At 42.3% G+C, this 15,888-nt stretch overlaps 1 protein-coding gene across 5 annotated transcripts in view; it reads right to left on the minus strand.

The window, feature by feature from the left end:
• Window positions 1-9,506, minus strand: part of Sec24CD (Secretory 24CD) — an 86,960-nt gene extending 77,454 nt beyond the window's left edge. For all 5 annotated transcript variants that reach the window (XM_050195755.3, XM_050195761.3, XM_050195758.3 and 2 more), the window contains exons 1-3: window positions 9,372-9,506; window positions 5,904-6,085; window positions 3,009-3,493 (exon numbers count right to left, since the gene is read on the minus strand). In XM_050195755.3, the coding sequence (XP_050051712.1) occupies window positions 3,009-3,493; window positions 5,904-6,084 (666 nt within the window). In that variant the 5' untranslated portion in view covers window position 6,085; window positions 9,372-9,506. The remainder of the gene's footprint in view (window positions 1-3,008; window positions 3,494-5,903; window positions 6,086-9,371) is intronic.
• Between the last annotated feature and the right edge of the window lie 6,382 nt (window positions 9,507-15,888).

The raw sequence follows: 15,888 nt of genomic DNA on the forward strand, positions 1-15,888 counted from the left end.
TTGTTCACTACATACTCTTGGAAAAGCAGGGGGACATGCTTTCTCCTCTTGTCCTGTTAAGTGCTGAATGAACTTGGCTTCTGCCAGCATGACCATAGTATGGGTACAGAGGATAGATGGGTAGGTGTGCCGTCTGCCAGGCGTGAAGCGTAGTTCAGCATTCCTCCACTTCATGAGAACAAATGTGACGCTGTGGTCAGAGGCTTGTCGCAAGCGGCACGCGTTGTGTGCTGCTGCAGCTGTATTACAGTGGAAATGCAGCATATTTATCACTTTATTTAAACTGGAAACCTTCACAGTCACACCATAGAAAGTTACTGATTTCTGAATGCAGCGGAACTCTGTCCCTTGCGAAGGTGATGTACTTGCCTTGTCCGTCAGCTGTTTGTTTCCTGGTTTGAGAGGCAAAAATATAGAGCTCTTAACACTGTTTTGTTCGGCAAAATGTTAAAACTGAGTCTACAAAGAGCAGCACAAATTTTGCACAAATGAAATAGAACTTCATCAGTTCTTCTAAAGGGAGAGCTAAAGTGGAAATTTGTTTTACGAATCAGTATGTAGGTGCTGTACGTGAACGCAATGCCCACATGGAGTATTCTTACACCACGAAATGTGTAATGACTTAGGCTGAAAGAATGTAAAATACAATCAAATAAATATTGATATTCGCACAACTCCCCTGGCTTTATTCATTTGCCTGCATGGGTGCTGTTATATATAAATGATCGAGATATGTAGTAAGTTGTGTCAAGCTGTACAAGTCTGCAATATAAAATCAAAAATCTTTCTTTTTCCAATAGAAATAAGCTCATTTTCCTGACAAAAAAAATTTCTTACCTTGTTCAATGATCTATGATCAATTGTAGGATCTATTATCAGAGTAGCAGCTTGTAGCATGCAAAATAATAGTTTGGACTCTTGATGGTCGTATACATATATTTGAATGTAATAAGGTCATTATTAGGTCACATGCGTAAACCAGCAACACCAACCTCTTACAGCAAACTACGTATAGCATTAAATGAAACCCACTACAGCATCATAGCACTCACAATACATGTAACGTAGCGTAATGTGCTTTTTCTTTTCTGGAGTACGCTCAGGAGTCAATTAAGTTTTTGCTCGTCACAAGGAAGTGCAGGAGAGCAATGGATTAGCTTGAGGATGCTGTTCATAAGTTCAAGTTTGTGCTGCTCACAAGCAACCAGTCAAGAAGGTTAGAGCTGGAAAAAGGAAGAAAGATCTGCCAGCTGCAGTGCACGTGCAGTAGTCGTTTTCTTGTGAACTGTGGCTGCGGCACGTGAATCTGAATTCTATTCTGCTATGAGGCATGTTGTCGTACTTGACAAAACATCTTCAATCTCCTCCCACAGAATCATTTTGTCAGCTGTCTTTCAACAGGTTCACTTCCCTCACTTGTGTACAAATACTCATTCTTCACTTGTTAAACACGCATCATTTTCATTCGCATCCCATTTGCTTGAAGCACATGAGCAAGTTTGGCTCCCTGTCTCTTCAGGATTACTTTAGTGACCGGCATCCTGTCGAAGTCTTGCTTGTTCTTTCTACGGAAGGTTTCTTCAGCTGGATCGTTAGGTAGCATCAAAGGAACAGTGTCACCCATTAGCCGCAGATGCACCTGCGGAATCTGCACAATACGTTCCTCAAAGTGGCACTCGCACACGATGAGTGCGATTGAAACATTTTCACAGCACTGCGATGTGCAAGCACACATTTCTATGAAAATTCTGGCTCTAACGGCATCAAAATCGGCCATATTTTAGCTCGTTGCTTGCATGTTTGTAGCCAAACTTACGATTCGATGCAGTGCAAGTGGTACCCTTCCGGCTAGTTTTCTTCTCTGCAGGAACATATTCACTCTGTCTCGAAGCCTAAAAAGCTTCGTACTCTCAAACATCACCCCACAGTATTCACACTTCGCTCCTTAAACTTCTAAGCAAATTACAGGAACTCGGAAAACTATTGTGACTGCAAGCGCAGCGCACCGTGCCGTCAGCATCTTAACAAACTATATAAATGACCGCTTTTGAAGATTGCTCATTGAAGAACCATCACACTTTTACGCACTCTCTCAACATAATTTAACCATTTTCTTTCACATTTTACTGTGAAAACCAATTATTTTATATATAACAGGCACGCAATAACAACATATTCAGTAGCAGACGACTTGTGCTTCGCGACAGGCCTCTGACTGCTGCACCACTCTTGATGTCATGACGCAGAGAAGCAGTGAACTATGCAGGTCAGCACACCTACCCATCTAGCCATACCTGGCCCTTGCGCCACTAAACAACACACATTCACTCATTCCATCTAGCCATCGTAGTGTGGGTGCATGCGTCAGTAGTATCCAGTACCGTAAGACTGCCACGAGTTTCAACGATGTGATGCGTCTCATTTTTCATGTCAGAAGCCGTGTCGCACTTGGTACACATATTGAACTGGTTGCATTAAGATGTAATATAATTAATTATTTGATGCACTGTCGGGAGAATTGAGGCTCCATAGCATAACTACTGGGTCGATGGCTATCCAATAAAATTGCTGCTACATACATCTTTTGGAGATGATTGCCGATGTTAATGCAATTGGCAATCTATCTTACGATAGGTGTGTAATTGATGATGATATGTTTTATATGTTATCATGATTATTATGGTGAGTGGCGCTTGCCCACTGGCACATATCCAGTGACCCAAGTTGGCATGAAAGAAAAACGGTTAGATCCAGACACAGATACTGTAAAGCGCATGAAATATCCTAAGAAGACTAATCGCATGCATTGTTCTGTCAAAATGTTCCGTAAGTATACTCTTTTAAAGGTCACTCAGTGATGTTACTGCATATGACTGCAGCATGCCCTCAGGAATGAACATCAAAACAATAGCAGCTCTTTGGTGGGTTGTAGTAGAGCACTTGACACATTTAATGAGTGAACAGGAGATTTGTAAGGGGTTGCAGCTACACTAGAGGAAGAGCCCTACCTGGTCAGGTGTAGCAGCCATGGGGGGCCTCTGGCCTGCAGCAGGTGGTGGGCCTTGCATGGGTGGTGGCTGCATGGTCGGTGGTTGCATGGGTGGCACTTGCATTGGTGGCGCTTGCATGGGTGATGCTTGCATGGGTGCCCTCTGAACTCCAGGAGGCTCCTGAGGATTGACTTGTCTTGGTGCAAACTGACCTGGCTGCTGGAAGGGCATCCCTTTGGGTGGTGGACCTGGCTGCTGCTGCTGCTGCTGCTGCTGCTGCTGAAACTGTGGCTGTTGTAGTTGAGGTTGCTGTTGGTGCATGTGTGGCACATGCTGATGCAAAGGCGGTGGCAGCTGCTGTTGTGAGTGCTGTGGCGGCAGTGGCTGTGACTGCTGCTGGTGCATATGAGGAGGCAGCTGCTGAGGCTGTGGTGGCCCTGTGTAGACACCATGTGGTGGTCCCATTCCCATTTTGGGGGGAGGGATCCCTAGTGGAAGACCACCTGCAGCACAGACCAAAGGTTGCACAATCCATAACTAGGCCCACAAGAACACTATTGCACAGACAAAAAAGCCGTCTGAACGTGAAATCCTTAAACAACACACATGGTAGGACAAGTTATGCATGATAAGTGTGCTGTGCTCAAGGTATGACAAAGGCCAGAGGCAGATAATATAACGCACTATCTTGTCTGCTCTGGTCTGTCCCATTGTCTGCACCACAAATGCAAGCATCTGTAACTAAGTCACACAATCAAGTAATTTATTTTTCCTTTAGAAACAAAAGGGATGGGACAGCCACTAATAGCTACCTTCACAAGCAGCTTGACCTGATGTCACTATTGAAGAGTACCCAACTCATGCCATTACTATGACATTAAATTTCATCTGACAAGTAACCTGTGTGAATCAGGAATTCAATCTACATAATATACATAAAATCTCGCTAAGATGTTGTGTACAGAAGATATGGACACAACATCAGAAAAGGATATACAAGCTCTTTCCAAAGAATATATATATATTGTGAGGATGCGCTACTCTTACGCATCCCCTGATATGTTGTTTTCTCGCATAGCTCCCGTCTCCTGTAATCCGGCTTCACCGCATGGATTTACCTCGGCGATCGGTATGCTTGCAGGGTAGTATGAGAGATGGCATGAGTGTTGCTCTGCTAACGCCACCTAACGGTGGGGTTACTTAGGCGCAAGAAGGAGAAGGCTCTTCCTCTTTGGCTTGGGGTCGGCAAGCGGCACAGACGTTCTGCGCGTCCATCGAGCTATGCTTCTGCGAGACTGTCTCGTGAGGCCTACCCTGGAATGGATGAACACGATCGTTCGAAAGCACCACCGTTCGCATGACCGTACGCGCGAGTGACCAGGCGTTGGTGTCCAGCATGGGACGAATATATTCTCTCGGTAAGCGGTCGCTGTGAGTCGGACTGCCACAATTTATCACGCGCCCATCGGCATGTTTTGTGAATACCAACTCGGCTAGCAGGCATTGATCTATGAAAGGTGCAATAAATGCCCTTGTGATTGTTTGCACTACTGTGTTGTCATTCCTTTGTCCCAAGAGCATGAGTGAGAATCCCATAAATATATATATATATATGCTATTCCTCACTAAGAAGTGTCCTGAAACAACTAATATGCAGATTTTTATATCATACAACAAAATCAGAGACTAGATTAGCCTAAGAAACATGATGGTTTGAAAGAAAAATGGTAATGCTCTGAACTAAGTGGCCCCATGGCAATGTTTGTACTTTTTACCATGGTTGGATACTAATGTTAACAAAAAAGCTTTCAAAGGCTGTTTGTTCAATGAAGAGAAAAGCCCAGAAATTTATTTCAAGGTTCAAAATGTTCACAGGGGCAATAATCTGAAAAGAATTTAGTATGAAAAATGGCTACACATTCCTGCAGGAAGACAGCCCTCAAGGTTGAAAAAAAGTGCCATGCTGTAGTGTGCCTAGCTGTATTGTGTCATTCTCTAGTGTCATGCAAAGTCCATTTGTACATTCGGCTTATGGGTACAATTAATGCTGCCTATCATTAACAATATAACACTACATTTAGCAGAGACTAGCATGTTCCAAGATAATAATGCCATTGCACAGGGCTTCAAAACATTGCGATTCCCTTGCATTCCTGGCACAAATGGTTGCTTTAATAGACAGTTCATTCAGTTCCATGTGTAAACAGTTTGCTATAAACAAAAATTGCATAAGCACGTAGCTGATGGCAACTTGCTAGCACTAGCATTCATTAAATGGACACTAAACCGAAAAATTACTTCACTTATTAGTAAACTACCCTTCTGCAATACCAAAAATGACACTCTTACCATAGAGGCTTGGTAAAATAGAAAAGGCGCAAGAGAATAAATATGGGTGGTGGAGTCACATTGAAGTTCCTGCACCAGCTCACTCTGTCGATTTTGTTGGCATGTGCTAGAGCCTAGTTAATTGCTTACCAGCAAAATGACTATATTGTGTTCAAAAGGAGCCAAAGACTGAACATGGCAAGTTTCAAGAACGTTTGCTTAGCCAATGTGGCCCAAATACGAAACAATAATTGAAAATCTATGTCATCAAACTGGCGTACCGGTGCTAGGGTTTCGGCGCAATTCTGAAGACTGAACTCTCACCTTCATTTTTTTTTTTTTTTATATCCAACCTGTTTCTACGAAATTAATGAAAATAGAGTGCTGAAGAATGCTTTATTAGCCTAAACTGATTTAGTGTTTCTCTTTAGTGTCCCTTTAAGGCTAATTCAATGTAGCAGACAGAGCCTTTTCCAGAAATCAGCTGACAAACTTGACAAGCAATATTCACACCTGCACAGCAGGGACAAGGTAAAACATGTAGCAGGGTAAGCTGCTGACCCTCCCCTCCCATGTAGTACTCACCAGCAACACTGGCAGCACCAGCAGCATAGCCATCCACACCATTGTATGCCTTGGCAGCTGAGGCCATGAAAGGTGCTGGTGGTCCCTGGGGAAAAGCTGGGGGTCCAGGCTGCTGCATGTGGGGCTCACCAAAGGGCTGCCCCCCATACACTGTTCCTCCTCCCAGCTGTGGCGGGTTCATGCTGCATGTACAAAAGAAGTGAAAAAATACACTCACGTAGGTTCAGGCCACAATCACAATATACAAAACAATTGACATGCTGGCACCTGCGTATTTAGCTTGCCATCACCTACGTAATTTTCTTTTCAGATTTTTTTTTTTTATTCTGGGGTTTTACGTGCCAAAACCACTTTGATTAGGAGGCACACCGTAGTGGAGGACTCCGGAAATTTTGACCACCTGGGGTCCTTTAACGTGCAACCAAATCTAAGTACACGGGTGTTTTTCGCATTTTGCCCCCATCGAAATGCGGCCGCCGTGGCCGGGATTCAATCCCGCAACCTCGTGCTCAGCGGCCCAACACCATAGCCACTGAGCAACCATGGCGGGTGTTTTTTTTCTTCAAATCTTTAGTCCTTTAAAGTAAACCTTAAGTTGCAGCTCCAACACACAGCCCTCACATGATTATCTTCGCAGAGTTATCCACTATGTTCCCACTACTGGCCAGCTATTGCCAACCACATTAACAAAGTAATACAAGAAATATATACTGATACTTGCAGAGAAGCAACTTCCTTCACTGCTACAACACAAAACTGCTGAATGAGTGACACTTCATGCAACACCTCTGGCTAGTTCTTAACAGTAGAATATAGGCAGCTAATCTGGTAATCATTTGAGTTGCCTGGAAACAAGAAGAACACAGTCAAGAACAGTTAAACTCAAAATGTCTTAGGTAAGAGTGCCAAGGAATAAAAAAAATAGCAGTGTAATTTTAGATTGCCTGCTTTATAACTACCATCACGAGGTACAGCATAAAAAGTGATAGTAGTAAACAATCATATTTGATGTCACTGCAAAATGGCATACAAAGCAGAATGAAAGCATTCAAAATTTGCAGCAAAAGCTGAACATTTCAGTCAATCCTGAGGTGTGAATGAACAGTATAATCGCTACAGACATGAAAGATAGGAGAAGAGCATTTACAGTATTACCTCTAAATGAGACTCAGAGGTACAACTAATTATGGCTTCCTATCAACAAATAAAGCACTATATGCAGTCATTGCTGATGCCCACACACTCAATTCAATTAGACAACAGCTGTTTAACTGAACCATGCAGCAAATGATCACACATACAGCAGGATATAAGCTGCAGATCAGCAGGAGATTAACTCCATTTGCACTAAGATTTTAAGCTTCAGAAGCACAATGTATAACACATTTCCTAATTATTGAAAAATATTCAACGCAGCAGTTTATTCTGGGATCCATCTCACAGATAACAGCCATTTTCCACTATGAAAACTCAGTCCCATACATTATAGTGCCAAACCCACCATGGTTGCTTAGTGGCTTTGGAATTGTGCTGTTTAGCACAAGGTCGCGGGATCAAATCCTGGTCACAGTGGTCACATTTTAATGGGAGCGAAAAACGCCCGTTTACCATGCATTCAACAACATGCCTCATAATCATGTGGTGTTTTTGCACATAAAATCTCTAAGTTTACTTTTTTTTAACATTGTAGTGCCCACATAAGTTTCACTGCACGAAGTACACAGAGGTTCAGGTCTATTAGTTTGTGCAGGAAATTCCTTCCCTTTCCATTTCTTTTGTTGCACAATGGAAAGAAAAGGGACACTTCCCTGCATTTTCATTACTTTTAATACAGCAGGACAATTGGTTCAAGTTATCCTATATTTGGAGTGCAGAAGTGCCTTAAAGCATGGCAAGTCAAATTAACAATAGTTGGCTGTACTATTTCATGCTACTTTCAGCCCTGACAACCTAAATTATTAAAACTTGAATGGTGCAACAGGGGCCCATATTGTATAAGCATTCTTATAATTTTTCATTTGTCCATCACTGGCACCATGCCTTCATTAACCCTGGTATCAGCCAGTCACTGTGACGCGTGTTAAGAACTGAACACAAGGAAAAGATTCCTTACATAATAAGGTCCCTGGCCTGCACTATGACTTAATTGTACTCAGCTGATATTTGTTCGCAATAAGTACCAAAATCTGGCAACACAGTAGTATCATGCATCTTGCAAACTGATTACTACTTATTTAGGAGTTCAAAGCTTTTCATTGCAACACTACGCAATTGTCAGCAAAGAGTCACTGAAATAAAGTACATCTTAGCAAAGAAAGCCACCTGTGCCACCTAATAAGATTTTCCCACACAAACCAGAGTACTATAACATTTCTCTATCTACACGGACACGATATACGAATGCAGGGCACCTCTCCCCTCCTCCCCTGACACAGAAATAGACAGAGCATATCAAAATGAAAGCTACAAGTGACGAAAGTTGCACAACGTCGAGAGTGCGATCACCACAGTTCGTTATTACTTGTAGTGGACCTAGAGCCTTCAATACAGCCAAGGAGCTTGCACATTTTCCGCATGAATCATGCAAGGCCGTCCAGACTGATAACTTACACCCCATGCGAACTGAAGTGCGGCGATGAATCCATTGCACGCTCAGCTATTAGTACGTATGAACAACGGGCGACCAAATAGACGTTTTACCTTCCATAGTAAAACAACAATCAGCCTCGGATGTCATAAGCCCTGAAATTAAGCGGGTAAAGATGGTCATATAACGGTGATGACGAACGTCGAAATGTGAAAAGGTCTTGTATGGAGACTCGCGTGGATCTACTAATAGCAGATGGAAACGCGAATACAGCACATGCTACTCAGAAGGCCGTGTTTTGATAGCCCAATGGAAATCAGTGTCAAAAATGTACAAAGAGAGCAGTGTTAGACTAGGTAAATGAAAATAAATTGATGACAGTGACGGTCACTGCAGAACACGGTCCGAGTGTCAGCGCACATCCGCAACCAACCGCATCTGTCAACATTTATTATGGCGAGAGCACAAACATACCCACTTGCGTATGTATAAAAGCGGTTTTTGTATATCAGATAAAAGCAGGGCGGGAAGACCTACTTTCGACAAACGTGATGGACCAGGAAAAATGTTCCCAATCCACCAAGAAGTCACGTCACCTACCGCACAAGTTACACGTAATCAAAGTTGGCACAGGTCCCGCAAAAATCACGAAGTGTGGCAATGGCCTCCTGTAGAACGCGGTTTTCCACTACTTGTCTATTAACGACGAAACGTGGAGCCTTTCGGGCTGCAAATCAGCTGGATTGCCTTCGAACCAGTAGCATTGCGCACGTATATAACGTGCTCAATCGGCCCAACCGGTAGCGCTTATCACTTACGGCAAGGCTATGGAACTCAATAAACATTTGTAAGCAAGAGAGAAAAACGTGAAATTGACTCACTTGTCGAATCAAACGGATAACTTTGTTCTTTCTTACTATACACAAAACTGAATTACTAGTATTTTCGCCGCTTCTGCGAGCAGAATCCTCGCAGCAGCGACATGCCACGTAAAAGCGATACTATTTACGCATGCGTGGGACGGTGGCGCCGCCTCGCAACCGCACCATAGAGAAAGCTATTGCAACAACAAAATACCCAATAAAATATTAAATTATCAAAAAATTTTCCATACAACACACTAAAGTAACATGATAATGGTGTTTTTACCATTAAATTCTGGTGGCAATAAATATTTTTACCTCCTGTTCAGACCAGACCCATAGATGCCAGACCCAAAAAGTACCAAGAGCACGTTCAGTAGATCGTCATTAGACCATAGAATAAAGAACCAACTTGTACCAGCTTGTACTAGCATAGAGTTTTATACAGGTACTTGTCGTCATATGAGGTCATGACCAAAAGCAGGGAAGGAGGAACGGGAGGAATATGTTACTGAAGCTTCCAGGATTGTTTATTCTATGGTATTAAGAGGAAGCTTTAGCTCGGGCCCAACTCCGACGCGGCCTATTCAAATACATGTAAAAACGCAAAAACGTTTTTCTGAGATAACCCCTGGACCGATTTTAATGAAATTTGTTGCATTCGAGAGAGAAAGTTAAATTCTAGTGACTGTTGGAAGCGGAATTTTGATTTAGGGCTTGAATTTTGTTAAAAGGATTTTCAAATATTCAGACGTTTGAAAAAAATAGAAGCACGAAGTTTACAAGCTAATAGCTCTGCATCAAGAACAGATATCGCAATTCTGTAAACGGCATCCATTAGACCATTCAAAGCGGACAAATTTGATACGTCAGTTTACATATTACGTGATTTTGTTACGTTGTTTACGAAGGTTCTGCAAAAGTTGTAATTACACATTACTCCATTTTTTAAGGTTCATGTGTAACATATCAATTTTGTCCGCTTTAGATGTGCTATCAGGTACAATTCACAGAATTGCGATATCATTTTTGCTTGCTGAGTTACGGAGTTGTAAACTTGATAGTTTCGTTTTCTGAAAATTTGCGATTTTTGCCAAATGTTTATAAAAATTTGACGACCTAAATCGAAAATTCGAAACCAGCAGTCACTAGATTTTAAGCTTTTCTTTTAAATGCAGCAAACCCCGTCAAATTTGGTGCAGTGGTTGCCGAGAAAAACGAATTCCCCTTTTACATGTATTTAGATAGGAGCACCCGAGCTAAAGCTTCCTCTTAACAGTGTACTAGAATCAGGTACACTGTAGCAGCATGAACTCTATGGGAGGAACCCATGCCAAACTCCGAGATCTTCAACGCGAAAGCAGGGCCCAAATTTTTACAGGGCCCAAATTTTTACATGATCGTTGAAGCTTAGTGTGCCTCGATGCTACGGCGCTGACATCGAGGCACCCAGTCAGTCAACATCAGTCTGGACATAGCCTTGGAGATTTTTGATGCGGTACAACGGTGCGAACAATTGCGTCCCGTCACGCTGCACTCAAAAAACAAAAAAAGTTTGCGGGTTGTATTTTCTCCCCAAACAAAAATCGTCGTCTGTCTTGCCCGCTTTTCCTTTCTTTAACGCTGCGAGCCCGGTACTTCCTAGTCACGAACGGTTTGCGCGTTATCAGCTTCACACAGCACACTCGACAGGAAAATAGCGAGCGCCGAGTTTTCAAGAGAGGAAACGCAAGCAAGGCAGATGACGATTATTGTTGTGGGACAAGATAAGTCTCAAAGGGTGCAAACTTTTTTTTTAGAGTGTGGGGCTGGAACACAGCTGGAAGCTAATGTTCCTGTTCAGGAGCTGGCCGAAAATGACACGGGACAGAGGAAAAGGCTAGGGGTCTGTGAATAGTGATTTGTCAGACTGAATCCATACGGCAAGAAGCAAATCTAATTTAACAGTTTTCGAATTCTACTATTCTTAAAGTTCTCAAGGTTCTGTCATAATGCAGCACGTTGTGAAGCGTCGTTTATGCAAAGAAACTATTAGCACCTAATGCTCCATTTGTGGTTTGGAGCATTAGGAGAAAACAACTAGTTTCTTTGCATGCACAGGATTCTTCAGAGAGCTAAGCAATGTAGCCTACTCTACTACGCAAGTTCCCAATGGGCATGTGAACTCCTCTGGACATCCACTGGACTACCGATTCTGGATATCTTGGTCATCCATAGGACGTCCGCAGATCGCCTAAGGGCGTACGGCGGACATCCACAGGACTACCAGGCGCATACTAATTGGCAGTCCGAGGGGTGTCCCGCGGATGTCTAGAACGGATATACGGATGTTCCACGGACGCAAGAATTTGTTTACGTTTTCATTGCTAAACGTCCGTCACACATCCGTACGACGAACCGTGGACCATTAAGGGATGTCTGCAGGATGTTCATTTTTATTTAAATGGGCTAAATAGCACAGTTAGCGTAAACATTGGCCTTCTGTAGAATCTGTGCTGCAAAGATGATGCAGTACTGGCATGTACTAATGAAAATACAACTTGCACCCATGGAACGCAGACTCCAAAGCAAGCTAAGTTTACATAAAATGGAGAGACAATCACTTTCACAGATATTTTTATTCATTTCTATTACAAAAGCTCGATTTAATACAGAGAGTCGCTAGTAATGCAAGTGTTACAAGTATTTAAACACAGAACTGGTCACGAGACAAGATACTGCAAACCTATAAGATTCAGAGACAGAATGCATATGACAGTCCTGCATTATAATAAATGTCAACAACTTATTACCACAAACTAAGACAAAGGCCGCAGGTGACAGCTTTTACAGCAGTACATTAAAATTTCCAGCCCCCAAGTGCTACAAGAGTGAAATGAGATCACATAATATAAGAACGTCTACTAAGCACCACTATCGCGATAATACATATTTAGAAACATCAAGGTAGGCAGGACCAGGTGTAGCCCTCAGTGTACTTCAAAAGCATGGTACACTTCTTTCACTGCAATACACTTATTCTTCACCTTAACATCAGGGAACATGAAAAAAGAAGCACAGAATGCCACATGGAATACGAGACATGAAGAGAGCACAGGCATTGACTGTTTCATTAGCGTGAATGAATCGTGAGGTGAGGCTCGTCGAATCCCAGAAAAAAAGTTGGCAATCAGTACGCTACCACATTTCACTACATTCAGTAATGACTAAGGAACATAAAGGTACTGGCAATACTCACACCTAAAATATCGCACAGCTGAGACCTAAATTATTTGGACCGTGCCTTTTTTCAAGCAGCTTTATCTAGCAATACCTTGGAAACAGCAAATGAACTCAGGCTCATAGAACCGGAATGGCACTGTTGTCCCCCACGGAGCTCTCTTGCACAGATGGACAAAACATGGGACACATTCACAGATGTTAGACAGAGCAAGCAATCATAAACTAAGAGAAAGCTTTAAAGGGGCACCATCGTACGAATAAAGTAATCATTATATTTTATTTACAGCAGCTATATTTTTTGCGTTACAAAGCTGTAGTGACCACATTTACCTCGCTCTGCGGAATATCTTCGGGGACCTCTGGGATTCGCAGCTGCTTCAGAGAGCTTGGAGAAGGTTGCGAGTCACTTTAATCCGAGTCTGTGTGTACAAATGGTGCTCGGCAGCGTCTTTTTTGAACCATGTCAGGGTCACTGCTCAGGTCCGATGTGAACTGACTTTTATTCAGCTTTTTACGTGCATGATCGTATGTGGCTGAACAATAAATGACAATGCAATGGTCAAGTTTTTACTCTCATTTTGTTCTAAAAAATCACCATACCAAAACATGGCTCCCACCAATAACCCTTTTACAGAAATGTCAAACTGTTTCCACGTTGATTCCACCGGGTGTGATTTTTTTCACCATTGACAAAAGCTTTTCGGGCTTTGCGTGAGCTGGCCACCAACACTTGTTGTCGGAGATCCAACTTGTAGGAACAACTTCCACTTCTTATCTTGAGACTGGCGTCATCCTGAGAATTTGTTCCAAGTGGATTTGCCCTGCGAACCCCCTGGCTATAATTTGTAAATTGCAATATGGGCCATAAGGTAACTAGTTAAAACTTCGTGAATTTTTGTGCAAGTAGTGTCCACCTCTTCGAGTAGACTGGCTCATAAACTAGAATTGTGCTATCTGCCATAGGCAACCTATAAAAAATTTTGAAAGTGTTTGCTGAAACACCCTGTATATAAAGCACAAAACTTGACAATTGTAAGGCAATTGACAATAAAGCACAACATGACAATTCGTAAGGCTTGAGTAATATTTGCTTCTTCCTCTCTGCAGAATGTTCAGCGTTTTCATTTCACCGCACTATCTAGAATCATTAAACTCTATTCAACATTGGTTGGCCACAAGACTATCGGGATAAGAAATGATAACGTAGCTTAAGCCGTCGATCATCATGACCATATCGTAAAGCCAGTTACTTCTACAATGCACTCGGACATCCTGGCCCTCCTCCAAGTCTACCTGAATAGTTATGACTGCACCACAGCCCAGTAGAAGCCTTAGGCATACTTCACATTAGCGAACCACGTACACAGATTCCTCTTCACTAATCGGATTGTACAGTGAGGAGTCTAAATAGGCACAGTGCACCAATGAGAAGTGTTTTAAAAAATTGTCAAACTGAAAAACGAAACAACACTTTATTTTCTTGGTTTTATACTGCAGTGAATGAAAGAAGCAAGAATGCAGCAATTCAGCTCGAGTTTGACCCACTCGCATTCCCAGAAACACCAGTACTAATAAATTTCACTAGACTCTGGGAGAGTGCCTTGTGGACATTCTTGAGCAGCAAATACTGGCAAGAAAGGATGCGACAATGTGCCAACACAAAAGCAAATGCCAGGGCCAGTTTTCAACTTTGACAGCAATGGACCTATCTGAGTATGGCACCATAACCATGGCAACCATGCATACACAAAAATGTCTAAAGCACATCAATAGCACATCAACCCTAGATGGCTGCAATTACCCGGCTATGCATTTTATTATGATCGAGCCACTTAGGGTAGAAAATGTAATTAAAAATTTAAAGGTGTCGTCAAGCCCTGGCCCAGACCTGGTTACCGCAAAGTTTTTGAACATCACTTCTGTTTACTCACCTTTATTACTTTCAAAAATATTCCAGCAACCTTTGGACACCCATCAGCTCCCTGCAGACTGGAAAATTGGGAAGGTGGTTCCACTTCACAAGTCCGGCAACAAATGCTCACCTCATAACTCCCGCCCCATTTCCCTCACTAGCATTCCTTGTAAAGTACTCGAACATATCTTGTTCTCCCATTTAGTTAAGCACTTAGACGATAAGTCATTCTTCACACGCGCACAGCACGGTTTCCGCAAAAGTTTGTCCTGTGAAACACAACTGCTTTCGTTCACTCACAATCTTCATCTTATTCTTGATAAAGGTTCATGCGCAGACTGTGTTTTCTTCGACATTGAAAAGGCTTTTGACAAGGTATGTCACAAACTACTCATTATTAAGCTTAGTAAACTAAATCTTGACCCTAATCTGTTTGCATGGCTAGAGCACTTTCTTCTTAATCGATCCCAGTTCGTTGCATTTAATAACCACTTCTTTACATTTAGACCTGTTGAATCTGGCGTTCCTCAAGGATCAGTGATAGGCCCTCTCCTTTTTTTAATTTATATTAACGACTTACCCAATGAAATTTCTTCTAACGTTTATCTCTTTGCCGACGATTGCATAATTCTTCGTGAAACTTCTGACACCGCTGATATACTAACATTCTGCAAAACGACATGAACACTGTCTGTACCTGGTAAGTGCAAACCATCTAAGTGCAAAACCATGCCTGTAACCCACCGTGAACTTCCTCTTCTGACCTATTACCTTAATAATCTGCCATGGAAGCAGTTGCATCTTACAAATACCTAGGTGTCCATTTAACCTCTACTCTTTCCTGGTCTTTACACATTGACAGCGTTATCAATAAAAGTAATCGCATGTTAGGTTATATCCATCAAAACTCTTCCGCCCTGTCATCATTAAAGTTAATTTTGTACAAGATGCTAATTAGGAGTAAAATGGAATACGCTTCATCAATTTGAGACCCATATGCTGAGGCACTAACCCAATCTCTCGAACGTGTTCAAAATAATGCCTCACGTTTCATCTTACACAATTATAACAGCACAGCTAGCGCAACTTTTATGAAAAACATCCTCCAACTTCCATCGCTTTCTGCTCGTCGCAAATGCTCTCGCCTGGCTCTGTTTCATAAAATATACTTCCATAATTCATATCTGCGCAATAATCTTATTTCATCCCCAACCTAAATATCTCCTGGCATTGATCATCATCACAAAGTTGGAGTTTTGCAGTGTCACACTTGAGCTTGTCATGAGTCTTTTCTTCCTAGGTCGTGTCAAGAATGGAGCCACCTTTCCGGAGCGTTGATTGCTATTAAAGACCACACACAATTTCGTACGGCCATAATCGACACCATCACTTCGGGCTTCA

Source organism: Dermacentor andersoni, chromosome 1, assembly GCF_023375885.2.
Source record: "Dermacentor andersoni chromosome 1, qqDerAnde1_hic_scaffold, whole genome shotgun sequence".
Classification (NCBI taxonomy): Eukaryota; Metazoa; Arthropoda; class Arachnida; order Ixodida; family Ixodidae; genus Dermacentor; species Dermacentor andersoni.